At 33.2% G+C, this 23,363-nt stretch overlaps 3 protein-coding genes and 1 non-coding gene across 7 annotated transcripts; 3 read left to right on the top strand and 1 right to left on the bottom strand.

Moving 5' to 3' along the window:
- Positions 1-437: 437 nt before the first annotated feature.
- On the bottom strand, positions 438-3,842 carry LOC25502047 (uncharacterized). 3 transcript variants are annotated; one of them, XM_039829430.1, is made up of 5 exons: positions 3,456-3,842; positions 3,314-3,362; positions 3,163-3,207; positions 2,388-2,484; positions 438-712 (listed from the first exon to the last, which is right to left on the bottom strand). In XM_039829430.1, the coding sequence occupies exons 1-4, from the start codon at positions 3,727-3,729 to the stop codon at positions 2,418-2,420; spliced, it is 435 nt and encodes a 144-aa protein (XP_039685364.1). In that variant the 5' UTR covers positions 3,730-3,842; the 3' UTR covers positions 438-712; positions 2,388-2,417. The 3 variants fall into 3 exon arrangements, with proteins under 3 accessions (XP_039685364.1, XP_024627488.1, XP_013447036.1); XM_024771720.2 differs by lacking the exon at positions 438-712 and adding an exon at positions 1,783-2,049; XM_013591582.3 differs by lacking the exon at positions 438-712 and having other exon boundaries at positions 2,081-2,484.
- A 1,771-nt stretch (positions 3,843-5,613) lies between these two features.
- Positions 5,614-14,911, top strand: LOC11441053 (kinesin-like protein KIN-14J). Its single transcript, XM_013591581.3, has 22 exons — positions 5,614-5,892; positions 6,307-6,397; positions 6,487-6,641; positions 6,826-6,924; positions 7,395-7,590; positions 7,796-7,920; positions 8,083-8,166; positions 8,294-8,377; positions 8,478-8,570; positions 8,671-8,700; positions 9,860-10,213; positions 10,301-10,382; positions 10,472-10,567; positions 10,666-10,845; positions 10,960-11,066; positions 11,155-11,333; positions 11,699-11,863; positions 11,951-12,204; positions 12,326-12,489; positions 13,585-14,141; positions 14,329-14,435; positions 14,542-14,911. The coding sequence occupies exons 2-22, from the start codon at positions 6,352-6,354 to the stop codon at positions 14,601-14,603; spliced, it is 3,219 nt and encodes a 1,072-aa protein (XP_013447035.1). The 5' UTR covers positions 5,614-5,892; positions 6,307-6,351; the 3' UTR covers positions 14,604-14,911.
- Positions 14,912-17,238: 2,327 nt separating this feature from the next.
- On the top strand, positions 17,239-17,312 carry TRNAV-CAC (transfer RNA valine (anticodon CAC)). Its single transcript has one exon. It is a non-coding gene; the product is annotated as a tRNA-Val (tRNA).
- On the top strand, positions 17,280-21,474 carry LOC11407602 (mitochondrial substrate carrier family protein A). Of its 2 annotated transcripts, XM_003630456.4 has the most exons (10): positions 17,291-17,502; positions 17,605-17,705; positions 17,983-19,129; positions 19,267-19,385; positions 19,635-19,759; positions 20,011-20,110; positions 20,300-20,368; positions 20,462-20,545; positions 20,713-20,798; positions 20,961-21,474. In XM_003630456.4, the coding sequence occupies exons 3-10, from the start codon at positions 18,034-18,036 to the stop codon at positions 21,073-21,075; spliced, it is 1,794 nt and encodes a 597-aa protein (XP_003630504.1). In that variant the 5' UTR covers positions 17,291-17,502; positions 17,605-17,705; positions 17,983-18,033; the 3' UTR covers positions 21,076-21,474. The 2 variants fall into 2 exon arrangements, 1 of the variants encoding a protein (XP_003630504.1); XR_003007550.2 differs by lacking the exon at positions 20,961-21,474 and having other exon boundaries at positions 17,280-17,502; positions 20,466-20,545.
- Positions 21,475-23,363: the final 1,889 nt, after the last annotated feature.

The following is a 23,363-nucleotide window of genomic DNA, read 5'->3' as shown; positions in this document are numbered from 1 at the left end:
AAAAGAAAACGCACACAAAACATCCGGGATAAGTTGATCAAGATGTCTAGTACATTTAAATGTATGCGTTACCCATCTTCATTTCTTTTAGCTTTTCTTACCTTTCCCCTTTGTTATCTCACCCCCCTCTTTTTGGACAAGGAGCAAGGAGGAACCTAATCTAAAGATTCTAAAAACATTAAATACAAATTGGACAGCTCACATTATATGGTCATCAATCTCAACTGTCCAATTTTATCAATTGTTTGAGATGGTACCGGAGGCAGGGAATGCATTTTCCATCTTTTTCAGCAAGATGTGTATATGATTTCTCAACGGATTCGGACACTCTACAATCACAGCATGGTGCAGCGGACTGTAGATGAACCCTACACTTTCTTCGATAAGAATCATATTAATTAAATGTTTGAAAATGGATTGTTTGCAGCAAGATGCCATTATATCTTCTCAACAACCATTATATTCATAGGGTAAGTGACTGATAGAAACCTGTACCAAAATACAATTTAATTGTAGAAGTTGACTTTTTTTTTATGGAAGAAACGTTTACAACCGAAACATATTTACACACATTATAGACACAAACTAAGGAAGGAGATGTAGTACACAATTACTATCCAGGACCAAGAGATGTGTATATGCTTTCGCAACAGATTCGGATACTCCACAACCATAGCATGGTGCAGTAGACTGTAGATGATCCCTATACTTTCTTCAATACGAACCATATCAATTAATTTAGAAATTGACTTTTATTGATGGAAGAAATGTTTGCAACCGAAACAGATTTACACACATTATAGACACAAACTAAGGAAAGAGACATGGCACACAATTACTATCCAAGAAACCTGATAGTCTTGGTCTCTCCCTCCAAGAATTCTGAGAGTTTGGTCTCTCCCACCCAAAATCATTCAAAAACTATCCCATTGTCACTTTCTCCTTTCACTTACCTATTTATTCTTAAATTTTAACATAACCGACGTGATAGCTGCTCGTAACTGCCCATAACTGTCATAATAAGAAGTCTAACGGTGGCTTGTACATAGAGATGGGAATAGGTCAGGCACACCAACATAAACCTACGACCTAGCCTACATCCATGTTACCCCAGACATTTTTTTAAGGAAAAAAAAAAACGAGACTTTTTGAAAAGTCTATTTAGCTAAAAATATCGTGGTACATGCCATGACAAAAGTTTTTTAGGCCTATTAGGCCAGCCTACTTAAGTAAACATGAATAATATTTTTATTACTATTATTATATTAGATTTTATATATTATATTAAATTATAAATTTGCTAACTTTTTCAGTAATTTAAGTATATTGGTCTACATTAATTTTTTGCAATGTATTATTATATTCCCTAAAGAAAAGAAAAAAGTATTATTATAAGCTACAACTCAGATGGTTAAAGGCTACAAGGCGATTTAATATGTTGGGAGCGCGAGTTCGAACTCGCAATTTCCTACATCTCAACATTTAGCGTACGTGTGAGTTTTACCACTAAGCTTTAAAATAAAAAAATCAAATATATTATTATAAACTATAATTGAAATAATATCATATAAAGTTAGATTATCTAAAGCATCGTGTTATATATAAAAATGGAGCATAATCTCATTGGTCTATTAGTTTTTTAGTCAATTTAAAGATATGAGATTACTTTTTTAGAGAGGTTAAAATGAAATATGTTTTCAAGTGGGCTAACAGGGCAAACCAGAATTACAAAAGGTCGTCTTCAGATCTAAAAATAAGCTTATGAGACTGACAGATAACAGATAGACATTGATTTTTTTTTTATCAGACCATGCTTGGGCTTTTCAAAGGCAAGCTCGCCTCAGCCTAACAACAACACCTCTGAGAGCAGCGATCATGATAAAGGTGAAATAAATCAACCTCTGAAACTTCGACCAATCCATACTATCTGCTAGGAAAAACCTAGTAACGATCGTAGTAACTTGGGGAACAATCATGAAACAATTTGTATCGGGCATTTATTGATAACATGATTAAGCTACACCAGGTCTATGCCTTTGTATTAACAGCCTAGATAATGAAAAAAGTATGTTACTCTGTCTGAACATCACTAACCCAGCACAATCCATGAAACAACAAATATTAGTTTAAGGCAACATACACTGTTGATGTAAATTAGGTTTACATTGGCATCTAGCAAGAGTTCACTAGTGTATCGCTTCATACAATCCATTTCAAGATACACTTATAAAAGTAGGATGACATGGCAAAATAATTGCTCTATGTCAGTGTAAAACTGACTTATAGTCACAGTGCATGTGTTTTCTAAAATCAATAAATATATAGAGATGCATAAACTATTCAACTTCTTCAGTTAAGAGTTTGATATGAGATATAGAGAAAGAAACCTTGTAGAGGACTGAATCCCATGAGTCAACTCAAGAGACATGAAGAAGCTTGTTAACAGCCGAATCCAGAACATCTACATGCCTTCTCAGAATTTTTCTTCAAACCGTTAAGGATTTCAGTTGTAAACTAAGACCAAAGAAGGAATATGAAAAACACTAAATTGTTCCTAATCAAAGGACTATGAAAAACACTAAATTGTTCTTAATCAAATATTCAGCAGAATAGAAAACAAGTTCAGCTCAGACATACAGTATATATTAATACTAATATACTAATAAACTTAGTTAGCAAAATAATATCTTTAAAATGGAGGAACATTTTTATAACTTGTGTTGTACATGAGGGAGCCTAGGGGATCATCCACATTGGGCCTAGAGCAACCACACAGGTGAGTTGGACACCACATCTTAACCCAAAACCTTGAGGCATTGGGTTTATGGGTCCTCTCACTTATGAAGTGTTCAACCTCCACTTTTCTAAGCAATGTGGGACTTCTAACTCACACTTCCTACACAACAAAATTTGTAGATGAGATGAATGTTTAGCCTTCCAAGTTGCATAAATGTATTCAAACATTCAACATCCATAAACGACTTTATTCAACTCATTTTTTTACCTAAATACATTCAAACATAAACAACTTTACATTCAACTCATTTTTAAGTAAAATCATTTTTACAAAATCAATTTTTGTTACCGCATAACCAAACATGAACTAGTCAAACCAAACATGCACTAACTTAGCAATTTTCAAAGAGTAAAGTGATTGGATACAATTGGGATGCTAGACTATCAATGCTCTTCATTTCCTCATTCAATCTGCATCATTTAACATCAAGTTTCATCTATTTTGCTTAAATTTCAGAGAAAAAAATTAAAAAAATCAAAACAGCATAAAATAAGAGACAAAAATAAATAAAATTACTTGAGACACGAATTTATATAACGATTCCCCTTAGTTGCTGCATCAAGCACTGAAACCAAACGACAAATAAATAAATAAATAAATTTGAATAAATCGTGATTACTATTCTGATATATTTGAGAAAAATGGAATTGGCAGCTACCGGATTCTTGAAGATGACCGGCGGCATCGGTGAAGCATTGTATGTGATGGAGTGAAGTGTCCGTGGATTGAGAGAGGGACAAGCGGAGAGAAGCGAAAACAGAAGTGAAGCTCTGAGCAATGGCGAAGGAATCGCGTTCGACAACTTCAATGGCTTTCAATATTTCTCTCTGATTATTAGCATTGAAGATTAGGGTTTCTCTTTCTGATTCTGGATTAGGATTAGGATCCTGTGAGAAATTGGGTTCTTCTTCTTCTTCCACTGTGTCTCCCATTTTCACTTCCTTTACCAATTCGATCGATCACACACACAGTAAAAGTCGCCAGCAACTTCCAGATTTTCTGCTTCAGGACTAATTTTTTTCCCAGTTTTTTTTTTTGGTCTACTAACGTTGAAGCTAATGATTAAATATGGAGAAATGGGGTGTTGGATTCGAATAAATTCTGCATAAATTATGCAATGCGTCGCTATCAACTGATATAAGTTTACGAGACTTTTTTTAATCATAAAACAAATTCATGTAACATCTTTAACATTTTTAGGGAGTAAAAAGTAAAAATGTTGATGGAAAACAGATAAAATTTGTTTCTTTTAATAAAAATGTGTGAAAAAACAGATAAAAAATAAATTATTTATTTATGATTATAAAATTTAAAACAAAAAATAATTGGAAAAATCAGTAGTTGCCATGCGGTTTAAACCGTTAACAACTTCCATAGCATTGTTCCAACGGTTTCTCAAAGTATAAGGAACCTATTTATAATTCTCAGGGTGTGTTTGGATTGAGGGTTAGGAGAGGAAGGGAGGAGAGAGTTTGTTTTTCTTTTTTAAATTACGGACTATATAACATGTTTCTTTAAAATAAATTAAGTCTGATTGAAGTATTATATGATCGCTTATCATGTTAATATGTTAACTCTTTAAAAAAAACATTTCATAGTGTCTATAAATTAAAAAATGAAATATAAACCCTCCCCTCCTTTCTTCTCCCAAACCCTCCATCCAAACACACCCTTAGAGGCAACAAATTTGAGGCTTGCACTAAAGGATAAAACAATAAGTTTTTAACATGTTTTCCAAGTTTGAAAAGGCTCCACACAGAAAGACTATGTGCTCAAAGACATGAATCATGAGATTGCAGTGCATTTTGAGATCGGATTAGAATCCCAATCTCGTCAGATATTGCAAAATACTTTCGAGGTCAATATCAAGATCAAAGTCATACATCAAAAACAATTTCAAATACACTAAAGTTTACAATGAGAAAGGATCCTCCCATATCATACAAGAGTCCTTTGAAATCTTCATCTTCCATTATAAATTTGTTTGTAAAAATTCATTTTTAGAACTAAAAGTTACAAATTTTAACTTCAAGAAAATCAATTTCAGAAGCAAACCTAGTATCATTTAAAAGCAACCAAAATGTCATACCTAGTATCATTTAAAAGCAACCAAAATGTCATAGTTATTTTCAACCTCTCTAAAAATATAACTAAATATACACATATATATACCTTCAAATTTTTGGATGATAGGACCACCCTAAAAAACTTGAGGCCCAGTTAATAATTAAGAAAAGGGTCGCGGAAATGTAATCTGAAAAATACTACTTCCAAACAAAGCCTAAAGAAATTGATGGTTTATTTCTAAAAAAAGTTATAATATAGATTTACATGATAATATAATTAATTTTTACAAGATAAAAGTGTAAAACTATTTTACACTTTCAATTTATCTAAAGATATCACCTAACTTCAAAGGAGCAATGCAGAAAGACAAAAAAGTCAATGTCAAAAAAATGGAAAAAGACAATGGAAACAAGGAGTAAAATTTAAGAAATATACCTGTAGTAAAAATTGAATGAAAGGAACACCAACTGAATTATTTAATTAAATATAATAATGTCAATTTAAATTCATAAAAATATTAAAATTGTTAGGTCAAATGTCCTATCAATTTTTTTTTTAGGGAAAAATGCCGTGTCAAAGTTTAAATCCTTAAATCTTTAAGTGTGTGAGTTTAAATTATTATTTGACATTCGTTTATCTAAAAAAATTAAATTAAACATAAATAGAGGAAGAAAAGAATGAGTTAAAAAATTAAAGATTCAAATTCCTTCCTAATTTGGCTTGTAATTAAATCCAATTCGACCAACCTTTACTTTACTATCTCCAAAATTGCAGGCCTGGCCTGAACGCTTTTTCAATTTGAAAACGAAGTAGTACGTAACAAACAAAGAAAAACGCTTTTCTTTTCCTCTTCAACAACAACGCACACTCTCTCTCTCAATCTCAACAAATCTTGCACCTAATTTCCGTTATCCATTTCCTCTACACCCAAAATTCACTTTATTTTCGCTTCGATCCGTTCCATTTTCTTCAACATTTTATCGGTTTCTTCTCCTCCACCGCCTTTTCCTTCACCGCATTGCTTCCAGGTTTGCTCCGATCTGTTCCTCATTCTCTTTCTTTTTCGTTCTTTTTCTCCTTTTTTTTTTTTTTTAATCAATTTCGTAAATTATTATTATTACCAGCTTATAATGTAGCTGCAATTTCGAATTTACTCTATCATTATATTTTTTAATTATTTTTCTTATATCGATTTTCTTCATTTTCTGACAAAATTCTTTCAACTTTGAACCATATTACCTTTTAATCGAACAATGCCACTGTAATTATTATTATATTCTTTAATATAGCTTATTTGTAATTAATCTCTTTTGTTAGTTGTTCATTTTACTAAAAAGTAGCATATTATTATACTCATTTTGCAGCTGATGTGATTTAGGTATATGATTTTGGATACTGATTAAGGTCGTGTTTTTTTGAAATTTTATATCTTGGTGTAACAGTGTAGAATTAGTTAATCAAAGGGGAAAAGGGTATCCGAAACGAGCATGCAGTGGGAACAGGAGGGAAGTGTGAATCAAATTGAAGAAGAAGGTAACAGCTTGCTTCTGTCTCTGAAGATATTTATTTGCAATTTTGCATTCCGTATCTACGACACTGACTGGATTTTTTTATGGTTTTAGGTAGCCGACTTGCACCTCTGATAACATGGATAAATGCTGTGCTTCCTAACTTTAACCTGCCCCTAGAAATTTCTGAGGAAGAATTAAGGGCATGCTTGAGGGATGGATCCGTATTATGTACCATTTTGGACAAGCTGGTTCCTGGTTCGCTGGAGGTAGTAGGAATATATTTTATTGTGTTATATGCTCACACTCATATACCATGCCTTTTCTTTTCCCCTAGCAGCTATGTATACATTAACATCCATTGTTTATTAATTGAGCTGAAATCAAGTTAGAGCTGTTTTCATTATATTGTTTGTGTCATCTTTCATCTAAAAAATGCGTTTTTAACTTCAGGGAAGTGGTTCTTCGAATGAGCCGATGAGCGTCGAAAGGTTTCTGGTGGCCTTGGATGAACTTGGATTATCGGGATTTGAATTGTCAGACCTGGAGCAGGTATAAGAAGTTCCTTATGCACGATGCAATTTGAAAAAAAAATGCTGAGTTATGACTTTTGCTATATTTGGTAATTGGCTGTCCTTGATTCAAGGGCTGGCTTGATAAATACCCCATTTGTCTGTACATTGGCAATGGATGCTTAGTTTCACCCTTTGTCATACAATGAAGGAGAACCACTGTATAATTTGATTAAGATGTTTAGTATTTTATTGTTGCGAGCTTAATATTTGCTTCAGTTGGATTTCTTTTGTGGATTGTGAAAATAGTACCCAGCTTTATACAAGCATAGGCCTTGCATAAGGATTTCTTTTGTGGATTGTGAAAATAGTACCCAGCTTTATACAAGCATAGGCCTTGCATAATGTTGAATAATAAAATAAATTGAATGGCTCTGTCCAAACATGACACTGTGATTCCATTTTTTCTACTGCACTATGTTAATCTGTACTAATTATAAAATTTTGCAGGGATCCATGGTGCCCGTGTTGCAGTGCCTTCAGAATCTGAAAGCTCACTTTGTATATAATGCTGCACGAGAAAATATCCGAGGTTGTTCCAGGAAGAGGTGGGACCAGCCCGTCCTAACATCCTTTGAAGAAACTGATAGTCGTCTCAAGGATGCTTCAAATTTCCAATCCGCTGTTGATGGTTATGTTGAATCAGGTATTAAGATCCATTGAATAATACCACAATTTCAATTCATTAACTGAATTTTAATTTTGTTCCAAAGAAGCCATGTGATCAATGTATCTGATCCTAACATTTTTATGTTATTGCTGTTGTTCCAAAGGCTCAGTTGTTGTTGCTGTTTCTATTCCAAACATTTTTATGTTATTTGTTACATTATACTTTTGTTTTCTCTATCCAGATGGAATTGCTTCCCTCGATCATCTTGGATTCAAATCCAATGAACTGTTGAAGTTGAAGCAAGGACTTCGCGTGGATATTTCAGATGCAAAACTTAATGAATTATTAACTTCAAACAATTTGGACGTAAGTAATACGGTACTTAATTTGTTTGTCTCTTATCAATATTCCTTTTGTTCCGGTTCTTGCCATTAGATAATTCTTTTGACTTTTATATGTATATGAATTTGAGTTATTGCCATTATCCCATTTATAACCCTAATATATTATTTAAATCTTTTTCTGCAGAGTGTCTCAACTCAATTTCTTTTTGACATAGTAAATAGGATCCTAAGTGATATCTTCGAAAGGAAGAATGGAGATATACCTCAAGTAAGTGGACTAAATGGATTTGCAATAAACAATGCCCAATGTTATTACTTTGCTCTATCTAGAAAAATTTAATTTAATTGTGTTACTGAGCAGTTGTTCAATTTCCCATTTATTTATATATTTATAGGCTCAACGTGCAGCATGCTTGTTGGGGAAAATTCTGCAAGTAATTGAGTTACGCTTTTCAAATCAAGCAGAAAGCATGAAAAATGTAAGTTTAACATTCTTTGCCGTTTTTTTTGTTGCCAAAAAGTATTTGTTTTATAAATTCAATTGAACAGTGACTAATTTAATGTGTTGCATATCTGAAGCAAAACAATATTTTCAAGGCTCGTGAGGGAAAGTATCAAACAAAAATAAATGCGCTTGAAACCATGGCGGTTGGGACAACTAAAGAGAATGAGGTATTTTCTTTGTTGGTGCATCGAGAGGCATGTTTACTGTCGTTTTATATTATTATTGTCTGCTAATTTAATTTTAAAAAGTTCTTTTCACTTTCTACAGGTTGTGACAGGTTGGGTTCAGCAGTTGAAGGTGAAAATCTATCTCATGCCTATCTTTGAGTTCAAGTTAATGGATGAAATTATCAAATATAGATCTTTATTTGCATTGTCGCTGTCATGGCTTATTTATGTTGCGTATTTGAGTAATGATCTTAATTTGGGTGAATAACTAACAAACACTTTGACGAAATAATTTAAATTGATAAGAAGCTACTCATATTGCATGGGTCTTATGCAGCAGAAGGAGTACATTGGTACAAAACTAGTTTTATGTAGCTGGTCTACCGATATTTTATACAACTTCAAATGTTAAATGAGTGATTATTGCATGGGTCTTATGCAGCAGAAGGAGTACATTGGTACAAAACTAGTTTTATGTAGCTGGTCTACCGATATTTTATACAACTTCAAATGTTAAATGAGTGATTATTGCCTTAATATATAATGAAATGCTTGTTTGTTGAAGAGACATTCTGGTAGGACCCATAAAGATGCACAATATATAGTAGAGGTGAGGTGGCAAGTTAGTTAGAGGGAAAAATGGGAAACACATGTGGCAGTGAGTGAGAAATTGGTGACATGTTTGATCTATTTTGTTATCAGAGTACGTGAAGGCAGAGAGGGAAGCATCTTTTGATCATTATTCAGCTAGAAACCTTAGGGTTTAGGCAGAGAGAGAAATGTCTCTTCTCTTAGGGCTTCATTTTTATTCATAATACAAAATCCTCCTCATTTGGGGGAACTCAAAAATTGTATTGGAGGAGGGTTTTGAGGGGTTTTGGAGGGTTTACATGAATTCTTCAAATTTAATTTATATAGTTATAGTATTATTAAAATTAAAAATATATTAATCATAAACATTAATTTATCATTCTCTAAAAAATTACTTTCAAAAAATATGAAAGATTTTAATACTTTCCCCTATATTCCCAAACAAAGCCTTAGGAGCTTTTGCTATGGGGTTACAGGGGTTATTTTCTGTAATACATCTATTTTCAATTCAATAATACAATTGTTTCTTTTCTTTGAGTTCGAGTTCCTATCACATTCCTTTTAACATTGTATAAATTTTTATTGAAAATGGTTTGATTGATATATAGTTGAGTGTATTTTTAGATTTTGTAATTTACAAAACTGGTAGTTTTTCTTACTTTCAATGTGATTACTGTTAACTAAATTTGTATCTTCAGTTTTCTGTGCAGCTTGAAAAAACTAAATTTGAGGAGAAGAAGAAACTTGAAGAGCAGGATTTTTCTCAATTAAAGAAAGACAAAGTTCGCAATGAAATTGAAATTTCTGCATTGAAGCAAGATTTGGAAATGGCGAAAAGATCACATGAAGAACATGTTTTGCAGTTAGAAGTGCAAGCTTCTGAATCTAAAGCTGAATATGAGAAAAGGATACGGGAACTTAAATGCCAGCTTGCTGATGCAAAGACGCAAGTGAAGGAACTAGAGACTTTTTCGGAATCCAGATATTTGAATTGGAAGAATAAAGAGCATACCTATCAAAGTTTTTTAAATCAGCAATTTGGAGCTTTCAAGGTTTGTTTCTATGTTTTGTTGTCTGCTTTATGGTTGCTTGTTTTTAAGGTGTGCTATTTACCATGTAGTTTGATGCTTTCTTAATAGGAATTGAAAGCTGTCATGAAATCTGTCAAAGATGAAGTGATAAAAACAAAAAGAAGCTACTTAGAAGAATACAAGTACTTCGGTACGATACAGTGTTTGAAATTCTCGTGATTTAACATCCATTGTTTTTTAATGATGAATTTGATGTATTTACAAGATTTTCTTATGTAGGAATCAAGCTCAAAGGTCTAGCCGAGGCTGCTGATAATTATCATGTTCTTCTAACAGAAAATAGGAAATTATATAATGAAGTTCAAGATTTGAAAGGTACGTATTATTTATAGTAATTAATGATAAATGTGAACCTTTTCCTTGCTTGCTATCCTGATTTACTTATCCTTTTGTTCTGAACCATTTATGAATAGGAAATATCAGGGTATATTGTCGAATTAGACCATTTCTTTCGGGGCAAAGTCAGAACCATACAACAGTTGAGTTTATTGGTGATGATGGAGAACTAATTATTAGCAATCCTCTTAAACAAGGAAAAGAAAGCCGCAAGCTTTTTAAATTTAATAAGGTTTTTGGTCAAGCAACAAGTCAGGGTACTGCATTTTTGTTCTTTTCTTTTTCATATTATTATTATTATAATTATTACATTTTATAGATCGTTGTAACGACAGTAATGTTCAACTAATGAATCAAAATTTTCTTTGTAGAGGAAGTATTCTTGGACACTCGACCACTAATTCGTTCTGTTCTTGATGGGTTCAATGTTTGTATATTTGCTTATGGTCAAACTGGCTCCGGAAAGACTTACACCATGGTATACATTTCGTATGTTTAATACTTTGTTTACATCACGAGTGGATATATTGTTCAAGATGTTTACTTAATAATTGTCTTTCTATTAGAGTGGACCTAACCTATCATCAAAGTCAGACTGGGGAGTCAACTATCGGGCACTTCATGATCTTTTCCATATCTCCCAGAGTAGGAAAAATTCTATTGTTTACGAAGTTGGAGTTCAAATGGTTGAAATTTATAATGAACAAGTTCGTGATTTACTGTCAAGCAATGGTCCTCAGAAGAGATATCCTTTTCCATTTTTATTCCCAGACCCCACAACAATAGTGACAGCCTTGTGCACCAGGCCTCCCTTTTTATTTTAAGTTAAGCAGCTCTTTATTCATACTTTCATTCATGTATTGGCATACCACTATGCATATACACCCACATGTATTAAAGGCTTGACATATAATATTGTTAATCTATTTGCTTCATGCCTATTTTTTTGGCTCTTGTGTTTGCAGTTTTGACCATCCATTTACTTTTGTTTAAAAGTAAAATATACTAATTTGATCCATGTTGCCGACCCCATTTAGTGGGAAAAGGCTTGGTTGTTGTTGTTGTTGTAAAAGTAAAATATACAAAGTTTCTTTTCCTTGACTTGCACACACTTGGGATTTGGAATACTACCCAACCAAATGGATTGGCTGTCCCTGATGCAAGTATGCATTCTGTGAATTCAATGCAAAATGTCCTTGAGTTGATGAACATTGGGATGATGAATCGGGCAACTAGTGCAACAGCCTTAAACGAAAGAAGTAGTAGATCACACAGGTTACATTCACATTTTAAGATTTTCTTCTATGTCAATTTTCCAACTATGCAGACACAACTTAATTTTATTTTATCATCATATGGTAGTGTTCTCTCTATTCATGTCCGAGGAACGGAAGTGAAGACCAACTCTCTGTTGCGTGGATGTCTGCATCTTGTAGATCTTGCGGGAAGTGAAAGAGTGGATCGCTCTGAAGCTACCGGAGATAGGCTTAAGGAGGCTCAGCATATAAACAAATCACTATCTGCACTTGGAGATGTTATATTTGCTCTGGCTCAAAAGAGCCCACATGTGCCATATAGAAATAGCAAATTGACTCAACTTCTTCAGAGTTCGTTAGGTAATTGTTGCTACAACTTGCCATTCGGTTATATTTGGTTTCATTAGTCCATATTTTGATTTTAGCATACTGCAGTCATGCTTTACTAAATTGCAGTAGCTTTATCACTCATACTTTACAGGTGGTCAAGCAAAAACCCTTATGTTTGTACAGCTTAATCCTGATGTTGCTTCATACTCTGAAACTATAAGCACTTTGAAGTTTGCTGAAAGGGTTTCTGGTGTTGAGTTAGGCGCTGCTCGTAGCAACAAAGAGGGAAGGGATGTGAGAGAACTAATGGAGCAGGTTATTATTATTTTTTTGTTGCATTTTTCATATATAATGCATCTGGTCTGGTGCACGTATGGGTCATGAAGTGCTGAATTCAAACATGCACCTTCTTTTGATTGGGAAGTTTGTTGCATACATATAGTTTATGAAACACTAAATCCAATTGCACTTTGTTAGATTGTTCAGATCAGTAAGTTTTGCTGGGGAAATAAAACTAGAAAAAGTTATAATCTTTCCATTTACTGAGTTCGTTTACTGCTTGGGAAGCTGACAGAGGTGATTCTGGCTTAACCGCAGGAAACAGTGTTAACATACAATTTGTTTCAGTTGCATCGTAAATTAATCAGACTTGCATTATCCTCTAACCAGCAGTTAATTTGTAAAAAAAATACCACTCAAATTTAGAAAGATTAATGTTGCTAATATGAGAATGCTACTATAGATGAATTGCCATACACGACAAGATAGGATTATCAATGATACCATGAGAGAAAAACCAGAGGTGTCTCCTGTTGTAGAAAATATGATAGAATCTCGTCTTGCGTGGCTTGAGATTGTGTGCAGAAGATCCACAGAAGCACTGGTAAGGAGGGTAGATAGAATGGAGGATAGTCCAATCTTTAGATATAATTCATTACAAGACATCATGGCAGTTGTTTGATCCATGCAGCCAATTCCACTTGGGGTGGGAGTGGGAAAAAATTGAATTGTTATCACCTTGTAGTAGTCAGTAGAATGTTTTGGCCTAGTTTATGCATGATACCTGTGAAATGAAAACAGTTGGCTTAAACCGGTAATTCTGTATTATTTAGGGCCCGTTTAGATTGGCTTATTTGGGCTTATCTACTGGTATATGTTTTGCGAGGCTGTTTGGGAGAACATTTGAAAACAACTTATGACATTTTTCATAAGCTTTTCTCAAAGATAGATTGTGAAAACAGCTTATTAACATATAGAAAATCAATTTAAGTTTATTTCATCATTTTCTTAATAGAAATAGCTTATGTAAGTAATTGCTTATCAAGATAAGCGCTTGTGCTATAAGCTGCAAATAAGCTGTTTATCCAAACAGGGCCTTACTAGTGCATACTGACTAGTTTATTCTTGCAGATGTCATTTCTCAAGGATGCCATGGCAAGGAAGGATGAAGAGATTGAGCGGCTGCAGTTGCTCAAGGCCAATCATAACGGTGCAAAACCTTTATCTCCATCACTAAGACATGCGTCATCATCTCCAAGGAGACATTCCGTAGGGACTCCCCGCAAAAGCACAAGACTTACTGGAGCAAGGAGCCTGGGAGTCAATGAAAAAGCTGCTTTTGACACGGATAACGGCTCAGAGTACAGTGATAAGCATTCAGAAGCTGGTTCTCATCAATCACTGGATGATTTCAGGAACAAGTCCAGTTTCCTTCAGTTGAAATTACCTCGAGAAGACGTCGATCAAAATTTTAATGACGACATTGAACTCTTAAGATTTGGAGATGCAGATTCCGAGGAGAGATTAAGTGATATATCTGATGGTGGGCTTTCAATGGGAACAGAAACTGATGGTTCAATCAGCAGTATTGTAGAGTATACTCTTTTCCCTGATCCCGAGAAGACAGCTGAATCCACACCAGTTAAGGATATGACATTCGACAGCCTTCATGCTCAGAGCATGGAAAAGTGAGTTCTTCCTTTGAAATAATTTTTTTTCAAGGCCATATTGTATTTATTCTAGCATATTATGGTATGTATTGCTGGGGGTACAATGTATTCTCTTGCATGTCAAACCCTTGTTTTTTGTGTAGGGTTTTTACCAAGCCATCATTGAAATCAGACCTGATATAGCTTTTTGTTTCATTGGCTGCAGGCCCATTATGCCATCAAGAATTCCCAAAGCTCCGCAAGTCCAGCCAAAACTGCAGACAAGAACTTCAAGGTTATCATTGAACAGAAGCACCTCGAAGGTTTCGTCAAGTACGTATATTCAATTATCCCTTTTATTCTGTTATGCCTCCAAATTAAATATCTATTTTGTGCCTCCCTTGGTTGTTCTGCTTCTCATTTCTTGTCTTACATGCAGGTGTTAAAAAAACCCCAGCCGGTAGTTCTTCTTCAGCGAGGCCTTCTAAACGATGGCAATAGTTAGGATTCCACATGGATGTTGTAGAGTGTTTGTAGAGATAGCCTATAGGAACTTTTAATTCACGTTAGGTGCTAAATATATTTATTATACTGTACTCAAGGCTCAAGAGTTATAGCTGATTTCAGCTTCAATGTGTTATTATTGAATGAGGCAATTGCAAACTCTAGCTTTGTAAGTTAGTTTGTATGTAAGTTTCAAGGTCTTGTTACTGATCACTGAATCCGTTGTATTTATAACTTTCCTTTCAGTATGTTTTCAGCGTAGCTGAAGGAAGAAATGCCACAATTGATCTAACATTCAAACCTAACATTTGAAACTTTTAGGATATTAATGAATGGAGGGTAAATTTTCTTTTTGAAAAAGATATTGCATGTTGCACAGTGATTTATGATGCTATGAGGAGTTGGAGAAGGATTCCAGCCACCGTTTCCTTGTGACCTCTTTCGAAAAGGGTGGTTCATCCTTAGAAATTTTTCTGCACAAAATTGCAGTGCAAGCTGTGTTTGAGGGTGGGAGTAGTTGAGAGGAAGATGGGGAAATATTGGAGGGGATGTAGAATCAAATCAGATGAAGTTGTTTATTTAGTGGTGGAAATTTGTTGTGCATGATACTGTATTATTAATACACAACGTATGTCCCAATCAATGCAAAGTACAATGTTTTTATGAATTTAAAAAAAAAAAAATCATGCAATTTTAGCCTGTGATGAGATTAAAATTTATTATTTTTTTAAATGGAGTATTTAACAAAAAAAATTCAAATACTGATTTAAATTAAAAAAAAAGTTCAAGATTAGAAAGACATATCACGTATTTATCTTAATTGAAATAAAATAATAACAGTGTTATATTTCAAGACTAGAATTATATCCTGTATTATATAATTCTCTTGAGTCCAAAATTGAAAGTTTTATTCTCCTATTTCTCCCTCTAACAGTCATCCACAACATAGCACCTAAATTTGGTGTTTAAATGGGTTCCTTATGTCCACATCACCCATTTTACGGTAATATACTTAATAAGCATCAATTTTTTTTTCCATCCTAGCACCTCAAAAGAAATTATTAAATAGGTTCCACAAATAATTTTATATCATTACATTTCAACAATTTTATTTTATTAAGATTTATTAAATGAGACCCAAAAAATGAAGAGAGAGAGAGGGTGCTTCCATAGCCACACCCTCCTCTATAGGCACAACATGATGTCTATTTAATGTAATATTAAATAGGTGAAACACCCACCATTGTGGATGGTATAAACCTTTCTACCTATGTATAAAGTAAAAAAACACATTAAAAAATCACAATCTTGAATTGAATTGGGATCAATCAATTAGTTTGAGTTAAAAGTATTATTTTGTAATTTACCCCAGCTTTCCTAGTTCATAGAGATCTTGGGTACAAATTTGGTCTCAGAAATTAATTATTAATTGCAGAATAGGAAAATTAACTGATGCTTGATAATGTAATTATGATTAATTTACGATGCCGTTAAACACTTGAGGAGAGCTAATTAATCTTGAGGTACTATCCGTTTGGTTCGGGGGTTTTGATGGGGAGGGGAGGGGAGGGAAGAAAATATTTTAAATTTGTTGTGTTTGGTTTAATTTTTAGAAGGGGATGGGAGGGAGAGGAAGGTGAGCAAAATTCCTCAAAAGCTCATTTATTGCTCCCCCTCAAATTAGAGTTTTTTGGAGGGGAGGGGATGGAAAGATAAATGAGTTAATGCAATTTTAATTACGTTGACATAATTATCTTCATATTTATTTTTAAATAACAAAATCGTCCTTATTAAAAATTTAGTGTTTTCAATATATTGCTTATTACCATTTTTTTCTTATTGTGCCTATCTCATCCTTTTCTTCTTCTTTTTTTTTTTTTTTAAGTAGAACCACATATTCTTCTCTTCTAATATATTTTTTTTACGAGAAGTTTTTTTTACTAACGTTGTTCTCATTTTTTTTATTTAATATTTTTTTAATAGTATTATATATTAAAACTTTATCAACAAATTTTGTGCTGGATTTTTTATAAATATATTTTATAAATCAGTTCTAACAATAATTTTTTTATAAATATTTTTATATTTTCCTACATTATTTTATAAGTCAGTGCTCTAATATTTATGAATACCCAATATCTTGTCAGAAGTTTTGTGTATGATTATTTATGGAGTTTTCGGTTACTGAGTTTTTATGTTTAATTTTTTATGCAGTGAATAATTTAAAAATTGTGATACTATTTTAATATTATAGGGACAAAACAGTAATTTAGTTTTAAAATCCCTCCCCTCCCCTCGTGAACCAAACATATATTTGATTAAAATCCCTCCCCTCCCCTTCCATCATTTGAACCAAACATATATTTAATTGAAATATCTCCCTTTCCCTTCCCTCCCTTTCCCTCCCCTCCATTAAAACCCCTCCCCTCCCCTCCCCTTCGTTGAACCAAACGGACCCTAAAATGACCATTATGACACTTGAATTAATTAAAAAAAAAAAAAAAAGTCCTCTTTCCAATATATGAAAAAGAATTTTGAGAAGAGAAGAAAGGTTCTGTTGTTTTAGATCAGTCTGGACAAAAACAATAAAAATGAGATTATATAACTTCTGAAGAGAAACTCATCACAAGTTGTCTGGGTGGTGTAGTCGGTTATCACGCTAGTCTCACACACTAGAGGTCCCCGGTTCGAACCCGGGCTCAGACATTTTTAATTTTATTTTTGTTTTTGTTTTTGTTTTTGATAATTACCGTGTAGGTGGTATTCATTGATTCAGTAAAACCCTCCTCCCAAGGTTGCTTCTCTTCCCCCCAATCCAATCCAATCCAAAACAAAACAAAAACACGATGATGATTTTCAGAGCTTCTCTTCAACTCTCACTCTTTTCAACTTCAAGGTTGCTTATATTTCATATTACTCGTCATCTTTTTATTTTGGATATATTCAATTCAATGTGTCATTCCGTGCTTTTTTTTTTTTTTTTTTTTTTTTGCTGCAGAAAACCTCATTCACCGAGCTCTAATGTGCCAAAATTTAATTGGGGTTCCATTCTCTTCATTTCTTCTACTTTGTCACACAAATGAGAAATTTTTAACAGTGGTTGGTATCCTCCCCCTCTCTCTAGTTTCATAGACACATGCTTCATTAACAATCTCATTTTTATTAAATTATTTTATTTGGAGCATTAATTTGAACAGTCTAAAACTCTGAATTGGTTAGTCAACAGTGCAAGACTAAGAATTTTAGAGCTAGACTTTGTTTTCTATTTTTAATTACTAACATTTGTAGTAGTAGTAGAATAATACAATTACTCAAACCACTCTCTACTCTTACTTAATTACTTTGCAACTCACAATGCAATCCGTTTAATTTTCAGGATTGATTTCTCTGTCCAGACATTCTCAGACTACACAAAATATTTGAGAATATGTCTGGATGCAATAAATCACCTCAAAACGATCAACATTCAATCAAATATTCGTGGATTCAACATGGAGGGGTATCCTCTAAGGTTCATCTTGCTCGTGTAGATTCTTCGCCTTCTATTTCCAATAATGAGAATAAGCAATGCTATAGAAATTCTCAACCTAAGTTCACAGAGTTACTGACCACGCCTCAGCTCCTCTCTGCAGTTCGCCAGTTATGGGATTCTGCTAGTCGCCCACTTTCATTATTACTTCCAAAGGAAAATGTGAACCAAGATAATGCCGATAAAGGATTCCCAAAAGATAGAATTTTGAGTTACATTCATGACAAAAGAAATGGTGTGGTTACTTCAAATAACACTGATTACTTTTCTGTTAACCCGAGGGCTAGTATTTCAGGTTCACAAACTGTGCAGGAAAAATTGGATTTCCCTAAGGTAACACTGAAGGTGTTAATACTTGAATCTTCTTATGGAAGCCAAGATTATATACATTCTTTATTCCAGAGATATTTGAAGGCAAGTGATGAGAATTCAACTGCAAATTGTAATGAAATGGAACTTGGGAGGGAACAAATTTCGTTAAGATCGGAAAATGTTCCTAGTGAGCTAAACTGCAATGCGAAGTTTACTGAGCCTGACAACCTGAAAACTAGTTCTTTGGTTGTCAAAGACTGCATTTCAATAGACACAAGCATAACTTCATTGGCTAGTGAAAGTGATGTATGCAATCCTGATGTAACCATACGTGAACCACCATCATTATCTAATGATGCAGTTCTGAACAAAGAAGAAGTTAACTCTCCGTGTTCTGTACAGTGCCAATGTAAGAATGATGATAACGAATTAATGGAAATCCAAAGAAGACATCTGTCAGATAGAAGTGATAATGAACCTAAGATTCTGATCTTTTCTGCAAACAATAAGAAGCCTTCCCATTCCCTAGCCAAGCAAGAACATGCTTTTTCCGGGGCATTGGCTGGAATATGTGTCAGCTGTTGTTTGCATCCTGTTGACACAATCAAGACAGTTACTCAATCATGTCGTGCAGAGCAGAAGTCCATCTTTTACATTGGCAAATCAATTGTTTCTGATAGAGGTTTGATTTTTAAGAGAAATCGATTTCTTGCTAGATATTTGTGGAACTTATTTGTCCTGTTTTATTTAAATTACTTTTCCTTTAGAATTAAATTTTCCACTAGATAGTTTCTAAATTGATTTGTGGATTGATTTCAGGTTTTCCCGGACTATATCGTGGAATTACGACAAACATTGCATGTTCAGCTCCAATTTCTGCAGTTTACACTTACACGTATGAATCAGTTAAAGCAGCTTTGCTTCCTTATCTTCCAAAGGTAACTTGTCTTTCTCTATATTTAATTTGTAAATGAAGTCATTTGAAGGCAGTTATCCTTGCTGTCATGCGTTTGCCTTTTTCCCATTTTACTTATTTTTATGTGGAATCATCTCTGTGAGAAACTATGCAAGTTAAATATCACTGTCAACATGGTACCATTAGCTATAGATATCTAGGATTAGCCTGGATCTTACCATAACTTCAATGCTTATCAGCATAATCAGATTTCAACCATCTTTTCGTGCAGGAGTATTATTCTTTTGCCCATTGTGTGGGAGGTGGTTGTGCAAGCATTGCCACATCTTTCATCTTTACTCCTAGCGAGCGTATAAAGCAGCAGATGCAAGTTGGATCTCATTATCGCAACTGCTGGTATGCACAGTTCTTCGGATCGACCGTATTTGTATTCCATTGTTGTAAGCTCTGTTCACCTGTTGTGAAGATCTAGTAAATTTTCTGTATGGGTTTGGTAGTCTTAGATAGTTACACCATGGCAAATAACCTTATTATGTCTGTGTAAGCTCGTGGTTTCCAACTTCCACTAGATGTTTTCCTGTGCAAACCCTGTTGTATTTATTTTACTTTGACATGCATCGTTATGGAAAAACCTGTCCTCCGTGCAGGGATGTATTGGTTGGAATTATTAGAAATGGTGGTCTTTCCTCGCTATATGCAGGTTGGATAGCTGTACTGTGCCGAAATATCCCACATTCAATGATCAAGGTTAGTAGGTGTTTTTAACATTCAATACATGTTCTTGTTGAAGTAGCTGAACACCAGTAGGTTTTTCTGTCATAGAATTGGTAGTGTTTGCTGAATAGTCCGTCATGCTAAATATTTAATATTTTCCATATTGGTTTCCAACTTAGACCCTTGTTTTTATTTGTGATTGTTGTTTGTGACCCGCTGTAGTTTTACACATATGAAAGCTTGAAGCAAGCGATGCCATCTTCTAGTATTCAGTCCCACACATTTCAGACTGTGAGTTGGTGCTTATTTCTTGATGCTTGTGAACTATCATTTTACTCTCACCACAATGGATTTAAACTAAGATGATTTTACTAATTTCTGTAGTTAGTGTGTGGAGGATTAGCTGGCACTACTGCTGCTTTATTCACAACTCCGTTTGATGTGATCAAGACAAGATTACAGACACAGGTCTGTGATTAACTAGTCCTTCAATTATGTATTTTTTTTTTACTACTAGTGAACAGTGAGGATGCCAACTATTAAAGTGGTTTCTGAGACTGTTCCTTATAAAGTATGACGTATTTATTTCCAAATTATTTTATTCTTTATGCTTCTGATGAAAGCGAGTACTGCAGATTCCTGGATCAAGAAATCAATATGATAGTGTGCCTCATGCGCTTTACAAAATCAGCAAGACTGAAGGTTTGAAGGGCTTATACAGGTACTATTTTCTGAGTCCGACCATTATCATTTAGATCAGAAGAAAATATCTTATATGAGAAAAACAAGAGCCTCTTTTTGAATCCTGTCTCGAGAGCTTGATTCAGATACAATTTGCTCGATGACTTTTGTTTTTGAATTTGTTTATTATGTATGACTTCAGGGGGTTGACTCCGAGGTTGATTATGTACATGTCTCAAGGATCATTGTTCTTTGCTTCTTATGAATTTTTCAAGAGTGTATTTTCTTTGGAAGCATCACTTCCCACTAGTTTATAAATTCACCACGACAACAAGGATACCTACAGCAGCATCACATAGTCCTGATACTTTGCACTATTGATTAGATAGTGCTTGGAAGAAAAGTTTAATGGTGCCACAAACTGCAAGCAAGTGCATAAACTGTATATTTGTTGTATGTATATTTAGAATTTGTATAATGCAGGTGCGAAAGTTATACAGCAATCAACCATTGTAGAAATCACGTTTCCCTAAGTTGACAGGAATATATCTGCATTGCAAGTATCATCTTTGAATGTTATCTTCATCGTTTGAGTGTGTGATAAGATAAAAAAAATTAGACACAGACAAGGGTTTGTTAGAAAATCTTGTAAGATTATCTTAATTCTTTGATTGTGAATATTTTTGGTGTTCTAAAGAAATTTGTTTTTCTCTTGAGGAATGTATGTATGATTGTATACCATTTTAAAAAATTTCAATTGCTCTCTCAAAAAAAAAAAAAAAAATTCAATTGCCACCATGTTACTCCATTTACTTTTCTGAATAATTATTATTATAATCCCAGCGCTTGATGTTTTCAATTAAATTACACAATACAATCTAAAACCCGAACATGTAAACATGCACTAGAATACCCCATTAATTCTCAATATGTGAATTCTCCTTTTCTATCTGGTATGAGGAGTGATAATGGATTTGGCAAAGGGTTTACATACTTTATTTAGGGGATTTGTTTCTTTTGGGGGTGAAAGGTAAAGGGGGAAATGTCTTAACTTTAATTTGGCATTCAGTTATTTGGGCGATCCGGACATTAAGAAATTGTCAAATAATATTTTAAGAATCGGTTGTCGAACCATCAAGCTCATTAAAATCCAATATTGAAAATGGTTTCTGTCAAATACAAAGGTTGGTCACTATCTATTTTTTGAACGGTGAGTTGATTCTATGAATTGTCTCGTAAAAAAAGTTTTTAGTTTCTTTTTATCGGTCTTTGTAATTTACTTTTTCTTTGTTTTTGATTGGTGCTTAAAAACAAGGTCAATTCTATGGTACATTCAATATTTTGAGTGTACCGGTACACCAAACATTAAATTAATAAATAAATTGATTGTATTTTGAAGAAAAAATAATTATTTTCTATCATTGACAATTATAATAATTAAATCTTATTTACCAAAAGCGTCGATGAAATAATTTTTTTTTTTTTTAATTTTTATTGCTCATAATGAAGAATATAAACAATGAAATGGTGTTTTTTTCTCATGAGATGGTGTTTTTTAAAATATAAATAATGACAAATAACAACTTATTTCATAAAATGATCATTAATTTATAATTTATAAATTTTTAAGGTGTATCATAGAAGCTCCCTAAAAACAAACATGCACTTGGATAACTTGTATATGTGAAGTCTTTGTTTTTACATAATTGTACATAATTAAATTATTATTTTATCAAAGATTGAAGATACAAAATTCAATATAAAATAATTCAAAAATGGATCATATATATATATATATATATATATATATATATATATATATATAGGGTCTTTCTAACCTATGCAAGATTGGACAGATAAGAAGTGATTAATGCACCATATTTTATGCGTTTCTCCAAATCCTATTAATGAGCCAATTTATTAGCTTTTTATTTGTTTTTTTGTTGACAAAATTTATTAGCCTTTCCTTAAAACCCGTTCTCTTCCATGCTCACTGCACCCAGGGCCGTTCCTAGCATTTTACGGGCCTTAGGCATAATATGAAAAAAGGGTCCCTTACATAATACATTATAATTTTTTTTAGCTCATTGTTGTGTTTTTTAGCTCTTCATTTTGTTTTTTTATTTCGCTTTTCATTACCAAATAAATGTTTTTTAGACAACATCTGAAAATAAATTAAATACTCTATATAAAATATCCTACAAGTAGAGAAAAATAGCACATGTGAAGTAGACTGAAATTTTAGCACCCCATTTTCAAATAAAATAGAATTTGCTTTGTAATGAAAATTATCTCAATTTCTTGGATAATAAATATCGTCGATATTTTTAATATTAGTGAAACACATTATTAAGAACAAAGGGTCCAAAAAAATATCACTAATTTCTTCAATAATAAATTTTCAAGCATATTATTAAGAACAGCCAATTTTTTATAAGAGGGTGTATATAGGAATTTTTGTGCTGCATGGAATATATATAACGAATCTCACTAAAAGGGCAAAAACATTAATAGATTTCAACCCATTTCTATAACATGTCAAAGATTGGGCCTTTTCAGAGAATTTTACTATATATACCCCCTAAAATCCAAATATATCTATATA

Source organism: Medicago truncatula, chromosome 8 (assembly GCF_003473485.1).
Source record: "Medicago truncatula cultivar Jemalong A17 chromosome 8, MtrunA17r5.0-ANR, whole genome shotgun sequence".
Lineage (NCBI taxonomy): Eukaryota > Viridiplantae > Streptophyta > Magnoliopsida > Fabales > Fabaceae > Medicago > Medicago truncatula.
Note: the sequence above shows the minus strand (reverse complement) of the source record. Positions and strands in the feature narration are given on the sequence as shown.

What these genes read in the sequence shown, in the direction of transcription:
- LOC25502047 (XM_039829430.1), bottom strand. Translation starts at nt 3,729, where the DNA reads ATGGGAGACACAGTGGAAGAAGAAGAAGAACCCAATTTCTCACAGGAT. An exon ending in TATATAAATTCGTGTCTCAA is followed by an intron (nt 3,208 to 3,313) that starts GTAATTTTATTT and finishes TAAATGATGCAG; the next exon opens with ATTGAATGAGGAAATGAAGA. An exon ending in GATAGTCTAGCATCCCAATT is followed by an intron (nt 2,485 to 3,162) that starts GTATCCAATCAC and finishes AACGGTTTGAAG; the next exon opens with AAAAATTCTGAGAAGGCATG.
- LOC11441053 (XM_013591581.3), top strand. Translation starts at nt 6,352, where the DNA reads ATGCAGTGGGAACAGGAGGGAAGTGTGAATCAAATTGAAGAAGAAG. An exon ending in AATTGTCAGACCTGGAGCAG is followed by an intron (nt 6,925 to 7,394) that starts GTATAAGAAGTT and finishes AAAATTTTGCAG; the next exon opens with GGATCCATGGTGCCCGTGTT. An exon ending in TGAAGTTCAAGATTTGAAAG is followed by an intron (nt 10,568 to 10,665) that starts GTACGTATTATT and finishes ATTTATGAATAG; the next exon opens with GAAATATCAGGGTATATTGT.
- LOC11407602 (XM_003630456.4), top strand. Translation starts at nt 18,034, where the DNA reads ATGTCTGGATGCAATAAATCACCTCAAAACGATCAACATTCAATCAAA. An exon ending in TCTCATTATCGCAACTGCTG is followed by an intron (nt 19,760 to 20,010) that starts GTATGCACAGTT and finishes TCCTCCGTGCAG; the next exon opens with GGATGTATTGGTTGGAATTA. An exon ending in TCCCACATTCAATGATCAAG is followed by an intron (nt 20,111 to 20,299) that starts GTTAGTAGGTGT and finishes GACCCGCTGTAG; the next exon opens with TTTTACACATATGAAAGCTT.